An 18,644-nucleotide genomic window follows, 5' to 3' on the forward strand; every position below is an offset into this window, starting at 1 on the left:
GTGACTTTGCAGCCTTTCCTCACTTTCAATTCATTTGCACATCATGATATAACCTCCCTGAAATCATGGTCCTCTTTGAAAATGAAGGACAAGCAACAACAACAAGAATTTCATGCCTCTTGTCCCCAGATAATGAAAGACAGACAAGTCATCAATTAAACAATGTCTACAAAGTAAATTTTCTTTAAACTCATTGTAGAAAGGTACTTTAAAAAAGTGTAGCACAGTATAAAACTTCGATGGATTTTATACTCAGCTAAAAGAAAACCAAGACTAATTCTCTAATCTGCTTGTGATGTGACCCTGAGAAAATCTCAGTTTCCTTATCTATAAAAGGGGGCACAAATATTTATATAGCAACCTCTTATGGTTATAAGTGCATTACAAACGATAAAGCATTATAGTAATATAATGATCAATTATATTTATTATCTCATTCTGTGTTGGTTGAATTCTATAGAATATTTTAGTCTATCTTTGTAGTCTGGGGAACTATGGTGGGTTAGTGAGGGAAAATGAGTAACTGAAGTATTATTCTTGCCAACATGTTTGCTAGATATTTGACAGGAGCTAAATTTAACAACCTGCAGTTATATGATGCCCAATTTCTACCATCTCCTTACTTGCTCTATATGGACCACTAAATCCAAATTCTTTAAAGATTACCCTTCTCTAGTATGAAATTGTATTGATTATAAAATCTCTCTATTCCTGCAAAGCATTTGGAATGATTCAGACATTTCTTGGATACTACTTTAGCAATATAATGCTAATTAAATTCATGCAAATGGCTTCCATGGAGAGCTTTTGGTTCTATTCTTAGATCTTTGAAATTATATAGGTTGTATTCCAAAATAAGATGATTTCAGTTATATTTGATGATTCCAATAAGCATTTACTCTCGCTCTATGATATTTACTTATTCTTGAACATTTCTAACTATTTTTTTTACCAGTTTGTCATGATATTACAATTATAATTAGAGTGATTTTATTATTATATTATTATTAGAGATAGAATACTGTATTTGAAGTCAAGGAATCTGGGTTCAGATATCACCTCTGACTTACTAGCTATAGTCATTTAAATTCTCTGAGCCTCAATTTCTTCATCTGTAAAACAGGAATAATGATAACTAAAGTACTTGCTTCACACTGCTGCTTCAAGGTTCAAATGAGGAAATGCATCTTAAAGTTCTTGATCTTTTAAGCTTATGAAAGCTTTAAGTTCCCATAGCTTAAAACTCAACTAAATCTCTCGAGATATCATGTATAAGTAAAGTTATTTGTAAACTTAAAATTGTTATGTAAATGTCAGATGTCAAATCATTATAATAGTTATCCTTTTCACATTGTAGGTATTAAGGGAATAGAGTCCCCATGCCTCATAAAATATTTTGGCATTCCCTTTGTACCAGAGAAAAAGTCTGAATTTTTTTTTACTTTCATAGTAAATTTGGCTTGATATAAATACTATACATATATTTAAGCATTTCTGAGTTTCTAAACTTTTTCTGTATGATTTGATAGCTCTTCACATGTTGTTTATGGCTCGTGCAAAACTCCAAAATTCCAAAAATTACCAAAAAAAGAAGAAATTTTAATTTCTTATGTTGATCCACAAAATATCAAAACAGCAATGAGGAAAATTGTCATGTAGAAAAGATGACTATGATGTACATGTATTTTTCCTTCTAAATTTATCCAATGGGATGTGATCAACAATGATAACAGATATTGTGAAATGACCTTAGCATAAGAATGATTGAGTTGATTTTTTTTAATAGCCTATCTCTGCTTACTTCCATCCAGGGGTTTATCACTGCATATTTAGGTATAAGAACTCATACAGCATAGCCACAAAGAATGTTACAGTTTACCCATTGCCGCTGAAACATGACATCCTGCTCGATCCTTTGGAAGCTGATATTCCCTGTGGGGGCATCTGCCACTTACGTTGTTGCATAAATGAGGATACAGACTACAAAGTTACTTTCCAAATTGATGGCTTGTCCTTTCCTGCTGGTAAGAGCAACTACTGTATCATCTGATCATACTGCTTCATGTACATGGATATAAGCACTACATAAAGATAGTGGTAAGACAACAAGGAAAGTGGGCAACAAGAGCAATGACAACAGGTTCCATAATCCTTGGCTACCATCATGTTTTGCTACATACTTAGATATAATGGAGACTAAAGTGTCTATTTCATTGACCTGGTCTCATCACTGCATCTCTTTGAGTCAACCATAGTCAAATTTTTGTTTTGTTGCAGGCTTGTGCAGCTAGAGCAATTTCCCTGCAAAGAATCTAACCCAAGAATCAGTTTAAGGGCTTGCCTTTATGTGCTTCAGTATATCCATTTATAAAATGATGGGGGTTGGACTGGATAATCTTCCTAGTCCTCTAGCTTCTAAAATCTCATTTCTAAAAGTTCTTAATGGAAAAGCCTCTCAGCTCTTCAAAAATGCCATTTATTTATTCACTAAGTATTTACAGACCAATTATTATGTGTTTCTAATTCACTCACTATCAGACAGTGTTAAATGTAGGGGATACAAAGGTAAAGAATGAAACATTCCTTACTTTCAAGTAGTTCTTTCTTTAGTCTCCTCATTTGAAGAGAGGAGTTATAAAGAAGCCTGAGATTCAGAGTTTAAAATCCATTTGGAGAACAAGATGTACATGTATAGAATAGTTTAGAAATATTATATATATTAATATAATACTTAATAACAGATTTGAGTTATAATTAATAAGGATCAACTAATAGTTCCAATTGTTAATAATAAAGTATTAATAATCATAATCATACAACAGTGTATAACAATATAATATAATTATGATAAATAGTCATATTAGTGATAAAATATAGCAATATAAATAAAGCTGTTTACAAATATTATCTAATTTTTATCCTTACATCACTCCTGGGAGTTAAGTATTATTATTGTTCCCATTTTCCATATGGGAAAATTGAGGCAAAGAGTAATTAAGTGGCTTATTCAGAGTTACACAGCTAGTAAGTGTCTCAGATTGGATCTGAACTTTCATCTTCCTAACTTCAGGTCCAGTACTCTTTCCCTTTTGCCGCCTAATTACCTATAAGATAGAAAATAAATGGCCTCTGCCTTCCAAGGACAGGTATATCAATGTGGCCCTGAGGAACCAAGAAAGGCCTCTTTTGGGAAGTAGGGATTAACAGGCCCTTTAATAAGGCACCATGAATAGCAGACCAGGATTAGAGTCAAGAGAACTTAAATTTAAGACCTACCTCTTAAGCATAATAGCAAGTTTCTTAATCTCTTAGCATTTCAGGCAACTTTCTTACTCTAGCTCTAGAGCTGGAATGACACCCTTATGGGGAAACTGAGGCCCAGGAAGATTAAATGATATGCCTGAAGATTACAAAGGCATCAGAAGCTGGATTCAAACCTGGACTTTTAATTCTAGAACCAGTACTCTTTCTGGTCTACCTGATGGACTTCTATAAATGAAATTTTTGCACCCGGAGTTCCCACTACCAATGAAAGCAGCAGTCCAAAACTCCATCTGCAACCCTTTCAAAAAGAAAATGATTTAGTTAGGACAAGGGGATAGAGAGGAGCATTGCAATAGGAGAGATAGTGTAAGTTAAAGTTTGGAGTCGGTGATCAGCATATTCCTGAGATGGTGAGGGAAATAATCTGGCTAGAGCAAGTGTTTTGTTTTAGAGATATGATGATTGACCAAATCCCATCCCTCTCAGATGGAAGTGCATCTTTCATGTTCAAGGCTGCACTGTGAATCTCTGCAAATCTCCTTTTCTTTCTTTTTTTTTTTTTTTTTTTTTTTTTTTTTTTTTTTTTTAGCAAAAGAAGTTCAAGGAAACCGAGTCTGCTACGAATACAGTTTAATGACAAACACAACTGCCTGGTGTTCCAAAACAGTTCAGGCATCTTGTACCTTCATCAATTTAGTCAATGAATCAGTTCAGAGTGCACCTGTGACTCTTCACTTAGTTCCTGGTAAGACTTCATTTTGTTCTTTTTATAGCTACAGCCAGTTCACCTGGAGCCAGTTTTTTGTCACTTCCATAACACAGCTGGGACTTCAATCCAAAGGGCACAACTATTGATTTTCTAACTTTTCATCCTCTTGTTGCCTAATAAAATATGTTGCATGTGGTAGGCACTTAACAAAATGATTGATGAATGGATAGATGAATGAATGAGTGAATCAATGAATATAGTTAGTGCTGAGTTGAAGCACGATATTGATAGAAGATTTTTGGTGAATAAAGCAACCTATCTACCTGCCCAATTACTCTGACACTGGAGCAGGATTATAGAAAATCACCTAACATTCAGATAATGAAATTTCCCCCAAATACCATCATAAATGAAAATAGTAGATAACCATTCCTTTCATCCTCTATTCACAAAATCATTAATATATCAGTATCTTCTTTGCTATTTTCTTTTTTTTTTCTTCTTTGAAATCTTTTGGGATGGGAGTAGATGGTAGTAAACATGATATGGTGGAAAGAATGTTGGATTTTAAGTCAGAGATCCTGATTTCAGATCTCTCTATTTGCCTCTATAGCTTGGGCAAGTCATTTAATTTCTCTGTGCTTAATTTAATTTCTCTGTGTTCTATGACTTTTTCTATCCTCTCAACCCACCTTCCTATATTAAAAAAATTGAAGTGACCTTTCTCCTTGACAAAGCTAATGTCTTCCAAATCTTCCATCCTTTCTACATCATTGCTTCATGGATAATTTTTCTTTTTCTCTATCTTAATCCTTTTGTTTCTAGTAAATTCTTTTCTGACCTACAGAATTCTGTAGTAGAAGGAACATTTGTTTTAAACACAATAGGCCTGGATTTAAATCTTAATTTTATCACTTACTCCTTTTGGAGAACATTGGACAAGCTCCTTTTCCTGTCTGGGCTTTTCAGTTTCCTCTTCCAAAAATGAGGAAATTGAAGAGAATAATATCCAAGATCATTCCCAGTTCTAAGTCTGGAGTCTTAAATCTTTTAAAATTAAATTTTCTTTTTTTATTATGAACTTGACAATTATCAACAAATGCAAAACTTTTTCAAGGTATAAAGAAAAGCATGAGAGGCTTTTGATAAAAAAAAAAATTACCAACTTTTGTTACATTGGTTTTTAATTATATGTGCAAATATAGAGATGCATAATTTTTCTTTTCTGCCTACAAATTAATTTTCTGAGAAGAGCAATTATTAGTCACTATCTCTACTTCCTTACCATTCACATAGGCAATCCTTGGTAGCCTGGTTCTCAATTCTCATTACTAAGGTTGTGCTCTCTCAAATTCCCAATTAACTAGTTGCTAAATCCAGTGTTCTTTTCACAAACCTTAACATTTTTGCTTCAGGTAACATTACTGACCACACCCTCCTCCTTGATGCTTTTTTCTTTTGGTCTCTAGAAAATTCTACTCCTTCCTCATTCTCCTCTTACCTTTCTGGCTGGTATTTTTCAGTTTCCTTCATTTCAGTAAATGTACTTGATCCATTCTCTCCTACCCTCTCCTGTATCATGCTTTATATATAGACTGTCTCCATTTTCCTATCCCCTATGACTGAAATATTTTCTCTCTACATTTTTCCATATTACAAAGTCTGGCTCTGATTCCAGCTTCTCCGTAAAACCTTCCTTGATCTGTCCACATGAAAATGATCCCTCTTTATATTTTTATAGCACTTTGTCTAGACCAATGTTTCTTAAACTTTTCCACTCATAACCCCTTTTCACCCAAGAAATGTTTATGTGACATATATAGATTTATATAATCTATATACAAACCAAGTATTTACTGACAATAAATATAAACAATTATTTTAAAACAATTTTCTGGCATAAATATAATTTTGCCATTTATTAAAGATGAAAGTAAATTTGCATCCTAATGAGGTAAATATGTTGATTATTTTTAAATAAAGAATCAAATCATTACAAAAATAGATACCTCTTACTGTTGCCAAATTTTTGACTATCCTTACATTCCATTACATGACCCTATATGGAGATGTCACCCACAGTTTAGGAAACTTTGCTTTAGACCCTTTCCTATCCCTTTTTTTGTATTCTACTCATACTGATTTTGTGTACATACCCTATTTTCCATTAGATTTCATTTCCTGAGGACAGAATTTTGTTATTATGCAACAGCTCAATTTTAAACATTTATGAAGCATCTTCTATGTGCAATACACCAAAGATACAAAGACAAAAATTAAGAAGTCCTTGCTATCTTCTACAACCCTCCGGAAATACAACAAACACCTAAGAAAGAAAATACAAGATAACTTTAGGAGAGAGGGAGGAAAAGAGAAAGAAGAACAACAAAGAACCAAGAGACAAAGAGAGACATAGAAAGGGGAGGAAGGAAGTTCTAAAACAGAGTCAGAACCAGAGCTGGTGGGAGATGCAATAGAGAGAAGAGAGAAATAAGACAGAGCCAGAGAGAGCCATAGCTAGACAGAAACAAAAACAGAGCCAGAGAGATGGGGGGGGGAGAGAAGGAGGAAAGAGGGAGGCAGAAAAGGAGGAAGAGAGTGAGGGAGAAGGAGGGAAGGGAGACAAGAGACATAGAGGTAGGGAGGGAGAAAGAGAAAGAGAGACAGAAAGTCAGAGAAAGAGAGACAGGAGGGAGGCAAGAAAAAAAAAAGGCAGAGAGAAAAAAAGACGGACTGAGAGAGAGACACATACACATACATACACAGAGAAAGTGAGACATCACAGGAACAGAAACAGGCAAAGTAGGGAGGGAAGGGAAAAAAAAAACCAGTGTGTGAAAGAGAGTAATAGATAGATACACACACATACAAAAAGAGAACAAGTATAAGAATCAGGTTATATGATGATATATTTGAATCAATTTAAGACCTATTTTGGTTTTGTCTTTGTAATGAGGACCATGTTTACAGTTACTAATAGCTAGAATTTGCACAGCATTTTTAGGTTTGCAAAGTATTTTGTAGATATTATCTAATTTGATCCTCATAACAATCTGAGAGGTAAATGTTACTATGATCTACATGTTATAGTTGAGGAAACTGAGGCGGACAAAAGGTAAGTGACTTGCCCAGGATCACATGACTAGTAAATTTCTAAAGTTGAATTTGAACTTGGGTTTTTCTGACTTCAGACCCATTCATTGCACTAAACATCCATGCATCCTTCTTATTTCTTTTGGACACATGAGAGCTTTGGAAACTGCTTCTATCCATGCAGTAGTCTAGCACTAGGAAAACTTGCATTTTGGCATGATTTTGTAAGCCCTAAGTACACACTTGGTCCTCCATGTATCATGTGACAGCAACAGAAAGAGGACCAAAGGGGCACTCACAATTTGACTGGTCATACTAAATACTAAAAACTCCAATGGAACCCTAGTGCTTAGTATGATTTTTTATGCATTTGTGGTTGTTGTTTTTGTTGTTGTTCAGTCGTTTCAATTGGGTCCATCTCTTTATGTTCAACTCGCCTATTTGCCAGGATTTTCTTGGCAAAGATATGGAATGATTTGCCATTTCATTCTCCAGCTTATTTTACAGATGAGGAAACTGAGGCCAACAAGATTTCTTGTTCAGGGTCACACAACTAGCATTTGAGAGTGAATTTAAACTAAAGAAGATGAGTCTTCTTGAATCCAGAGCAGTACTCTTAGAATGGATTGGAGTTAGAAGAAAAATTATGTTTCTAAGATGAAGAAATGATAAGAAAGTATTTTTAGTATCTAGCATGGCATCTTCCACATAGCAAGAATTTAACAAATACTTATTGAATGAAATTGAAATAAATTAACAAATATCATTATTTTTATCAAAGACCATTCCTGAGTCTATTCCTTTTTTCCCCCCATGGCTTCATTTTCTTTCCACTACAGAGGAGAACATCACATGCCAAGATCCCATCATAGGCAATGGTGAGCCAGGGAAAATGATTCAGAAATTGTGCCAGTTTTCAAAGATTCCTAACAAGTCAAACCATCGAGTGGGTGGAACCATCACTTACATATGTGAAGGTTCTACATGGAAAGTAAAGAGCAACAATTGCATTGCTGCACCAATCAATAATTTGCTTGGCTTGGCAAAGGTAATTCCCACATTTTATATATGTTGTACGTGTGTCTGTTGTATATATGCATGCATGTATATGTATATTTCCATATTAGATATAATTATTGTATCTATAATTGTACAATTACTAATTTGCTATTCTATAGTCATAAATTACATGTTTGTATATTTATTTATTATCATTATGCTATATATTATGTTATAATATATTAAATATATGTTATGTCTTATTTATATGTAATATTATATGTTATATATTATTTATATTGTCAATATTTTATATATATATATAATATCCTTATTATATATATATATATACCCATATTACATGAATATTCTTATGTATGTATATACTGTGACCATGTTATATATATATATATATAATATTATATTAACTATGTAATCATATTATATACATGTATACATATATACATACACATACATATACATATATAATCGTCACTCTCTGACTATCTTTGGAGAAATCTTGGAAAAGGTTCCCTGGAAGAAAGAGAATCTGACTGATCCATTTTTTGTTTAATTTTTATTAATAACTTTGTTTCAATATCACCAGTAATTCCAAGTATATCCCCTCTGTCCAATCTGCTACCCAGAACTGTGAACTATAACCAGGACTGAAAAAAGAAAAAAAAAAAAAAAAAAAAGGGAGCACCCGTGGGAAGTCATTCAGCAAAATTAATCAACATATTCCCCAGTACTGATAATATATGCAGTGTTCCATATAATCCCTACTCAAAGAAGGAAGGGAATCAATTTTTTTCCAATTTCTTTGTGTGATCAAACTTCATCATTATAATTATATAGCAACATTTTATTCTTACAGATTTTTCTACCTCCATTGTGGTAGCAATGATGTATTATCTTCCTGGGTCTTCTTACTTTACTTTGCATCCAATTATGTCTTCTCGTATATTTCTGTATTTATTATATTTCTTCCCATATATAATAATTATTATTACTTCCATCATAGACTATAGTGTAATTATCATTCCTCAGACTGTGGGTCTTCTTTGTTTCAGTTCTTTATGACTACAGAACATGCTACTATACATATTTTGGAACATAAGAAACCTTTCTTTCTGTCTTCATCATACAGAGTATGGATTATTTTTAGTTCATGAGACAAAAATTTGTCTTTAAAAAATCTGAGATAGACAAATCTTAAAATGCAAAAAAACTAATATGAATCAGAGAAGTAGCTTGGGAGAGAAGAACTTCCTTTGTGATGTGACCTTGAAATATTTCTCAAGTTCATCATGTGGCCTTTCCACAAATATGTAAAAACCCCATAGGATAAGATCCCTCTCATGTTGATTAACTCAATGTTTCTTCTTTAAAATGTAATGAAATTCATTCCTGATAAGTCCCCAAAGACAATCTTCTATCAGGGAAGCTGCTGCTGCTTCTTCTTCTTCTTCTTCTTCTTCTTCTTCTTCTTCTTCTTCTTCTTCTTCTTCTTCTTCTTCTTCTTCTTCTTCTTCTTCTTCTTCTTCTTCTTCTTCTTCTTCTTCTTCTTCTTCTTCTTCTTCTTCTTCTTCTTCTTCTTCTTCTTCTTCTTCTTCTTCTTCTTCTTCTTCTTCTTCTTCTTCTTCTTCTTCTTCTTCTTCTTCTTCTTCTTCTTCTTCTTCTTCTTCTTCTTCTTCTTCTTCTTCTTCTTCTTCTTCTTCTTCTTCTTCTTCTTCTTCTTCTTCTTCTTCTTCTTCTTCTTCTTCTTCTTCTTCTTCTTCTTCTTCTTCTTCTTCTTCTTCTTCTTCTTCTTCTTCTTCTTCTTCTTCTTCTTCTTCTTCTTCTTCTTCTTCTTCTTCTTCTTCTTCTTCTTCTTCTTCTTCTTCTTCTTCTTCTTCTTCTTCTTCTTCTTCTTCTTCTTCTTCTTCTTCTTCTTCTTCTTCTTCTTCTTCTTCTTCTTCTTCTTCTTCTTCTTCTTCTTCTTCTTCTTCTTCTTCTTCTTCTTCTTCTTCTTCTTCTTCTTCTTCTTCTTCTTCTTCTTCTTCTTCTTCTTCTTCTTCTTCTTCTTCTTCTTCTTCTTCTTCTTCTTCTTCTTCTTCTCTTCTTCTTCTTCTTCTTCTTCTTCTTCTTCTTCTTCTTCTTCTTCTTCTTCTTCTTCTTCTTCTTCTTCTTCTTCTTCTTCTTCTTCTTCTTCTTCTTCTTCTTCTTCTTCTTCTTCTTCTTCTTCTTCTTCTTCTTCTTCTTCTTCTTCTTCTTCTTCTTCTTCTTCTTCTTCTTCTTCTTCTTCTTCTTCTTCTTCTTCTTCTTCTTCTTCTTCTTCTTCTTCTTCTTCTTCTTCTTCTTCTTCTTCTTCTTCTTCTTCTTCTTCTTCTTCTTCTTCTTCTTCTTCTTCTTCTTCTTCTTCTTCTTCTTCTTCTTCTTCTTCATCACAGATCTCTCTCTACTACTTCTTCAAAGTTGGAGGAGAAATAAAGTAAAGGGCCTCTTAGAATTCATCTATATTGACCATCTCATGATGATTTTAATTACTCCTAAGAAGACATGTCAGTATAAATTTTTATAGTGAAAACTGGAAGCAGAGAGTCTTGGGTTGGAATTGACCTCTTTACATATTCAAATATTTACAAATTCAAGTATATATACACATACACAGGTTGCTAGAAACCTCTGAACCTCAATTTTCTCATCTATAAAAAAGGAATCTTAGTCTATAATAGTATCTCCCAATGTTGTTTGTGAGGATCAAATGAGATGTATGTGAAAGTACTTTGTAAATCCTGAGGCACTATATGAACACCAGATATTATACTTATTTTTACCAAAGCTATGAGTTCATCAGTATTAATTCCATAGGAAAAGGAACTCCAGATGTAGAAGTTCCTTCCAACAATGCAGATCAGCAGCTGTTCTGCAACTAAGAGCATCTTGAGTATCTTGGGATTTGTTGTTGAATTATTTTAGTCACATCTGATTCTTTGTGACTCTGGTGTTTTCTTGGCAAAGATATTGTAGTCACTTCACTCTGTTTGCTTCAGTTCCTCATCTATAAATGAGCTAGAGAATGAAATGGCAACACCACTCTAGTATCTTTGCCAAAAAAATTTAAAAAACAAAACAAAAAATACTCTTTGGAGTCCCAAAGAGTAGAACACAGTTAGAAAAACCATACTACAATCAAACAAGTATTTATTAAGCATCTATTATATGCCAGGCACTATGCTGGGTACTGAAGATATAATAATGAATAAATTTTAGATTTTTGTAAATTATAAAATAAGATACACTTTGGGTGAAATATACTATATATAAAATTCAAGATCACAATATGAAGTGATTTCAACCCCGTTCCAAATTAGTACTGCAATCCTCTGTAGATATATTGCCACTAAAAAAGATTCTAATGGAAGCAAATGTTTACAATTACTGCACAGGTGACTTGTTTAATGAAACTGTTTATACTCAGAATGCAAAATATTCCCTTAAGTGCAATTTTTTTTCCTATGACGAAGCAGCTTATATTCCTTCATGCACTCTACAGTCTAGTCAAAGTGGACTTTTTTTGATTTCTCACAGATGCAACTCTGATTTCCCATATCAATTTATTATCTCTCATGCTTGAAAAGACTCTTGCTCTTCATTTCCATTTTAAATACTCCCAAGCTTCTTTCAAGAATCAGTTCAAGCATGCCCTTTCATATGAAGCCTTTCCGGATCTCTCCAGGGGTCAATTCCCTCCCCATCAAAACTACTCTGTGTGTGTGTGTGTGTGTGTGTGTGTGTGTGTGTGTGTGTGTGTGTATGTATCCCTATAAATGTCCATGTTGTCTCTCCTTTAGAATGTAAACTCCTTGAGGGCAGGGATTATTGCCTATGTATTTTCAATAGAAAGAATAGTGTTTGTTAATGCTTGCTGAATGATTATTACTTATTGTTGTTATCAGGGAGGCAATATGGCATAGTGGATAGAAGACCACACTAAATTCTATCTTCAAACCCAATTCTGTCATATACTGACTATAATCTCTCTGTGAACCTTCTAAGATTTTAAGTTCTAGATCAGATGCTGGACTACATTGGTAGGGGAAATTTACTCATCAGGAGCTGTCCACACCACTAAAGTAATGATTTCATATCAAAAAAAAAAAAAAAAAGGAAAAAGGAAAAAAGAAAAGAAAAAAGAAAGGAAGGAAAATTACTGTTTTTAACCAATGAGATAAGTTAATCAATCAACAAATATTTGTTGAACTCGAGCAATATATAAGGCAGTTTACTAAGTAACATAAGGAAAGGAAAGAAATGGAAGCTATTTTCCCCTGCCCTCAGGAAATTCTTAGCCCAGATGAGATTAAACAAACATAAAAATTCAATAATGTCAGAGATGAGTGACAAATAAGCAGAACAATGTAAAAATCTCATAAAGAAGTTAATAATAGAATTTCATTAGAAAAGGAATATCACTGTACAAGAGATATATGGGAAGCCTTCATGAGCAGAAAGGATTTAAGCTGAATTCCAAAAAAATAAATGCTTTGAGGGTAGCAAGGTGGAACGGTAGATAGAGCTCTAGCCCTGGGGTCAGGAGATCCTGAGTTCAAATTCAGTCTTAGACACTTGGCACTTACTAATTGGGTGACCCTAGGCAATTCACTTAAATTTTATTATCTCATCAAAATAAAAAAAAAAAAAAAGATAAAGGCTTTGGATGGATAGAAAAGGGGTGAAATTTCAGTCAAGGACAAGGTATGAGCAGAACAAAAACAAAGCAGAGTTTTTAGACAATGGACCCACCATTTCAGTGAAAATAGAGACCAATTGAAGATATGCCTGGAAAAATTAGTAAGAGTACCTTCAATGCCATGCTAAGGACTTGACCTTGGTTTATAGACCAGAGATTCGTAACCTGAAGTCCATGAACTTGATATTTTATTAAAATTGTTATAATAGTATTTCAATATAATTGGTTTCATGTGTAGTCCTATATATTTTATTTTAGGCATTTGAAAAGATTATTTTGAGAAGAGGTCTATAAACTTCACCAGTGAGATTCATGATACATGCAAAACAATGACAACTTCTGCTTTAACAATAGGGAGCCTTTGAAGGTAGTAGGAGAGTATCATAATCTAAATAGTACTTTTAGAAAGCTAATCTTTCATGGCATATTGGAGAGATGTAGGGTAAAACTGGAAGGTAAAACTGAGACTAATTCAGCAATCCAAGTAAGAATCAATGAAGGTCTGATCCATGGTTGGTAGCAATGGAAAGGTTAGCTAGAGGGATAGATTTGAGGGACTTTGTGAAGAAATAAGGTTTGCTCACTAACTGGTGATTTTTATTTTTAACCTAGGCTTTGCTTATGAGCCCTGAGCAAGAAGAGAAACTGTTAACATATGTTCAAGATCTGTCCAGTAGTACTGGGAAAGTGCAAAATGAGATCAAATCATCACCTGGAAACTTGAAGGCCATTATTACCATCCTGGAATTGTTATCAACAGTCCCAACCCAAGTGAATACAGATATAATGACAGTAAGTTATACTTATAAATTTTAAGAGCTTTGTTTGATTTGATGTTCTCAGTCCACATGGCACATTTTCTCCAAATGATTAGGAAGTACTGTAGTACAGAGAAATGAACTCCAAAGTCCTAGGTTCAAATCCTGTCTTTGCTGCTTATTACCAATGAAGCCTCAGAAAACTCATTTCTATTTCATGGCTTCAGTTTTCTTACCTGTAAAGGAAAGGAGTTGAACTAGATAATGTCTGATATCCTTTCTAGTTCTTGACATTTATGATTCTCTGATGAACTCAGCATCCCTTTTGTTTCTTTTTCTTTCTTTCTTTTTTTTTTTAAACTGTAACAAATCACTTCCGGAGATATCATCAAAGGACACTTCTATGCCAGAGCAGTTTCTTGCTCAATTGGTCATTACCAAGGTCACACTACAAGATGACATTGGTTAAATCCAGTGTTCCAAGTCTTTTGGAATTGTAGTAACTTTTCTCAAATTCATTTTTTTTGTATCAGTAACACTGAGAAGCATAACCACTACTCAGAGACAAAAGCCATATTGAAAAGCTTCTATGAGACAATTTAATTCATTAAGCATCTACTTATACATCAAGCACTCTTCTAGATACTGTATACCACTACAAAGATAAACAAACAAAAATGTTCTACTCCCAGCCTTTTTACTGGAGAATATAATAATAAATAGAAATAAATAGGTGATCATTTGAAGCTAGTGAGGGTACTAACATCTAATAGTCAGTGTGGATTTTTCATAGAAGGGAAACATCAGGCTGGAGCCTTGAAGACACTAAACACTAAACATTCTAAGTTAATAATGATAATAGAATATATATAGTTCTTTAAAGTTAGCAAAGCACTTTATTAATGTTATCTCATTAGATTCTCACACAAACCCTTAAATGCAATAATATTAAGGATAATTAATATTTTATTGATTCATAATTCATAATTAATATTGATATAGCACTTATATATCTATCGATATATCTGTCTATCTGTCTGTCTGCCTGTCTTCCTCTTAGTCTGTCTATCTATCTATCTGTCTGTCTCTTTATCTTTCTATCTATTTATTTGTCTCTCTATCTATCTACACTAGGTAAGGGTATCTTCATAAATAAGTACCTGGCCGGTAACCAGAAAAACTCATCTTCCTAAGTTCAAATCTGGTTTTAGACAGTTACAAGCTGTGTGACTCTAGGAAAGTCACTTAGCCCTATTTGCCTCAGTTTCCTCATATGTAAAATGAACTGGAGAAGGAAATGGCAAACTATTCCAGCATCTTTGCCAAGAAAACCTTAAATGGGGTCATAAAGAATCAGACCTAGATGAAATAACTGAACAACAACAAATTATTCTAAGTGTTTTGCAATTAATTTTCCATTTGATCCTCACAACAACCCTAGGAGATAGATGCTATTATTATTCCAATTCCACAAATGAAGAAATGAGGCAGAAAGAAATTAATTGACTAGCTCAGAGGTAAGTGTCTGAAGCAAGATTTGAACTCTTATTTTTCTTACTCAAAAGTCCAGTCTTCTATCTACTGTCACCTCCTATAATATGGAGTTGAGGGAATTGAGTAATCATCCTTGACAAGAGTCTGTGCAAAGGTATTGAAGCTTTTGGGCATTTGCAGTGAGTGACAAAATATTACATTTGAATATCATAGGTAAAAGGGAAGTGCTCATGAGCAGGGGAGCAAGTGGCATTACTGGGACAATCTGATTTTTTTATTCTCCTTATATTTGAAGTAAAGAGAACCTTCACAGGACAAAAGAGAGAGAAAAATAGTTATCAAAGGATTTTGCCCCCCCCCCCAATTCCTACTGCCTGTTGTGGGATGTTTCAGCTCAAATTTTTAATTTCTACATTGTTTCTTCTACCTCTATTTTATTCTCCACCCATCACTGACTCACAATTTCTAGGTTCTTAGCTTGTCTATGTACCATCAAAAATCTAGAGATAGATTTCAGGGTATTTATGAACCTAGAAGGGAAAAAAATAAATCTTTATTTTGCTATAATTTCTGTGATTTTCTATGTAATCCTATATATTTTATTTTGTATTTTAAAATGTCATTTTAAGAAGGGGTCAAAGGGGTTCTTGACAAAAAAAATTAATACTTTTCTCAAGTAATGTTCTGTTTCTTAACCTAACTGTGCATTCATTTGAATTGAAGTATTTATTAAGAATCTACTATGTGCTATGCATTATACTGGGCATTCAGTATACATATTCAAAAACTAAATAATATCTGACCTCAAGGAGCTAACAGTCTACTGTGTTGGTCTCTCTCTCTCTCTTACAGCACGTGCTTTCTACAGTTAATGTCATTCTTGGCAAACCTATATTGAGTACCTGGCAAGTTCTGCATCAGCAACAGGCCAATGAGAGCTCCAGGTTATTGGATTCTGTGGAGAGATTCTCCAGGGTGCTGCATGAGGGAGTCAGCACCATTCCTTCCATCACCCATCCTAATGTGCAAATGAGGGGTGTCGTGACTACGGCTGCACACATGACAGACTATGACCAGCACTTTCTCTTTCCCGATTCCAATCTCTGGGGCCAGGTAATTATCGACAGGCATCAGATAGAAAGCTTGGAGCCAAATTCATCCATTGTCACAGTGGCTTACCCAACACTAAAAGCTATCCTGCCCCAGAGTGTCCAGGACAAGAACTTTGTGAATGGCTTGGTGATGACCACCACCGTGAGCCAGGGGGTGACAACAACATTCAAGATTTCTATGAAGTTTAAGAAAAACGACCTGTCATTGGTGGCCCCCCAATGTGTTTTCTGGAACTATCATCTCTCCAACCATACGGGGGGATGGGACAACAGCGGATGCTATGTTGAACAAATGAAAGATGACAGTGTCTTCTGCACCTGTAATCACTTAACCTCATTTTCCATCCTGATGTCCCCTGATTCTCCCGATCCCAGCTCCCTCCTAAAAATACTGCTGGATATCATTTCTTATATCGGCCTAGGCTTTTCCATCTTGAGTCTAGCAGCCTGTCTTGTTGTTGAAGCTTTTGTCTGGAAATCAGTGACCAAAAATCGAACCTCTTACATGCGCCATGTTTGCATTGTGAACATTGCAGCCTCCCTCCTGATTGCCGACTGCTGGTTCATCGTGTCTGCCGCCATTCATGATCAGCGCTACCTATTCAGTGAAACAGCATGTGTGGCTGCCACCTTCTTTATTCACTTCTTTTATCTCAGTGTCTTCTTTTGGATGTTGACCCTGGGTCTCATGCTTTTCTACCGCTTGGTCTTCATCCTCCACGACACAAGCAAGTCTATCCAGAAGACGATTGCCTTCTCCCTGGGCTATGGCTGCCCACTGATCATCTCCATCATTACAGTGGGGGTCACCCAGCCAAAGGATGTGTACATGAGGAAAAATGCTTGCTGGCTTAACTGGGATGACACGAAGGCCCTCCTGGCTTTTGTGATTCCTGCACTGATCATTGTGGTGATAAATGTCACCATAACATTTGTGGTCATCACCAAAATCCTGAGGCCCTCCATTGGGGACAAGCCAAGCATTCAGGAAAAGAACAGTCTGTTTCAGATCAGCAAGAGTATCGGTGTCCTCACTCCCTTGCTAGGACTCACCTGGGGGTTTGGACTGGCCACTGTGTTCCAGGGAAGCAGTGCAGTGTTCCACATTGTTTTTACCTTATTGAATGCTTTCCAAGTAAGTGCTTTGGTGAGGGTAGCTGGGGGAGGGAAGTGGGAAGAAGATAAAACCATTTATCACTATTAATAGAGTATTACTTTATTATAAGAGTTATTGGGATTATTAATAATGGCAAATAAATATGCAGTGTTTTTAAGTTTACACTTTACATTCTTATTTGACCTTCCCAGCAATCCTTTGAATAGAAGCAATTATTATCCCCATTTCACCGATGAGAAACCTGATATTCAGCTAGATTATATTCCCAAGTAATATAGCTAGGTAGTGATCAAGGCCAACTTTGAACACAAGTCCTTCTTTCCATGTGATGACAGTAATGACAGAAACAAAACTAAGAATAGAAATCAGGAAAGTATAATTCAGGAAAGCTGTCTGTCCCAAACTGCAGGAATCCCTAAACTCAGGAAGCCCAGAAAAATTAATTTTAAAAGTGTAGATTCATGCTTGATAGAAAGTTTCCTTCATATTAATATTACAGAAAAGGAATTCTTTCTCTTATCAAGCAGTCTACCTTGCCAATGTGTTCATAAAAACTACCTAAGTTAATTTCATGATAAAAACCAGATGCCCATATGCATGCATATATACACATATATACATGGAGGTACATATGTGAATATATCTTACTTTTATTTTTGTAAAGCATTCTACATAATTTATTCCATTTGAGTTTTGGTACAACTCTATCAAATAGGCCCAAATGCAGAAATCTTAAATAAATGGTTGGCTCAATGTCACATGACTAAAAAAATAAGAGGCAAGGTTTGAACCCAGGCCTTTCTGATACTAAGTTCAGTCTATCATACTGCATAATTTGACCTGCCTCTGATACATGCCATTGAAGTAATATTAAACAAGTCATCTAACTTCTCTGTGCTTCAATTTTCTCATTCATAAAGGGCAGATAGTAATGCCTTTATTATATATATATATATATATATATATATATATATATATGCTATGTATACAATACTATATATAATATTATGTATATAGTTATGAGGAAATACAATATATTATATTGATGTAATACAATATACTATATATATATAATGAGGTAATGCAATATAATATATATATTATATATAGTTATGAGATAATATTATATATTGCATTACCTCATAAGGTTTTAAAGAATTTAAGTTTTACAGCTTAAATAAGGTAACATATGCATATATAGTATACTATAGATTTATATTATACACTTATATATATCCACATCATTTGGAAAACTTAAACATTCTAATTATTAGTTAATATTATATCTAATTTACAGATGAAGAAACTGAAACTCAGATGCTAGTTTACCCATGATCATATAACTAGTGTCAGAGTCAGAACT

At 34.2% G+C, this 18,644-nt stretch overlaps 1 protein-coding gene across 2 annotated transcripts in view; it reads left to right on the forward strand.

Moving 5' to 3' along the window:
* The window catches only part of LOC141566333 (adhesion G protein-coupled receptor F5-like), a 39,481-nt gene that overhangs the window by 12,289 nt on the left and 8,548 nt on the right, over positions 1-18,644 (forward strand). For both annotated transcript variants that reach the window (XM_074310726.1, XM_074310725.1), the window contains exons 6-10: positions 1,812-2,024; positions 3,854-4,009; positions 7,906-8,114; positions 13,413-13,592; positions 15,905-17,299. In XM_074310726.1, coding sequence (XP_074166827.1) covers positions 1,812-2,024; positions 3,854-4,009; positions 7,906-8,114; positions 13,413-13,592; positions 15,905-17,299 — 2,153 coding nt within the window. The remainder of the gene's footprint in view (positions 1-1,811; positions 2,025-3,853; positions 4,010-7,905; positions 8,115-13,412; positions 13,593-15,904; positions 17,300-18,644) is intronic.

This window comes from Sminthopsis crassicaudata, chromosome 4 (assembly GCF_048593235.1).
Source record: "Sminthopsis crassicaudata isolate SCR6 chromosome 4, ASM4859323v1, whole genome shotgun sequence".
NCBI classification, from domain to species: Eukaryota; Metazoa; Chordata; class Mammalia; order Dasyuromorphia; family Dasyuridae; genus Sminthopsis; species Sminthopsis crassicaudata.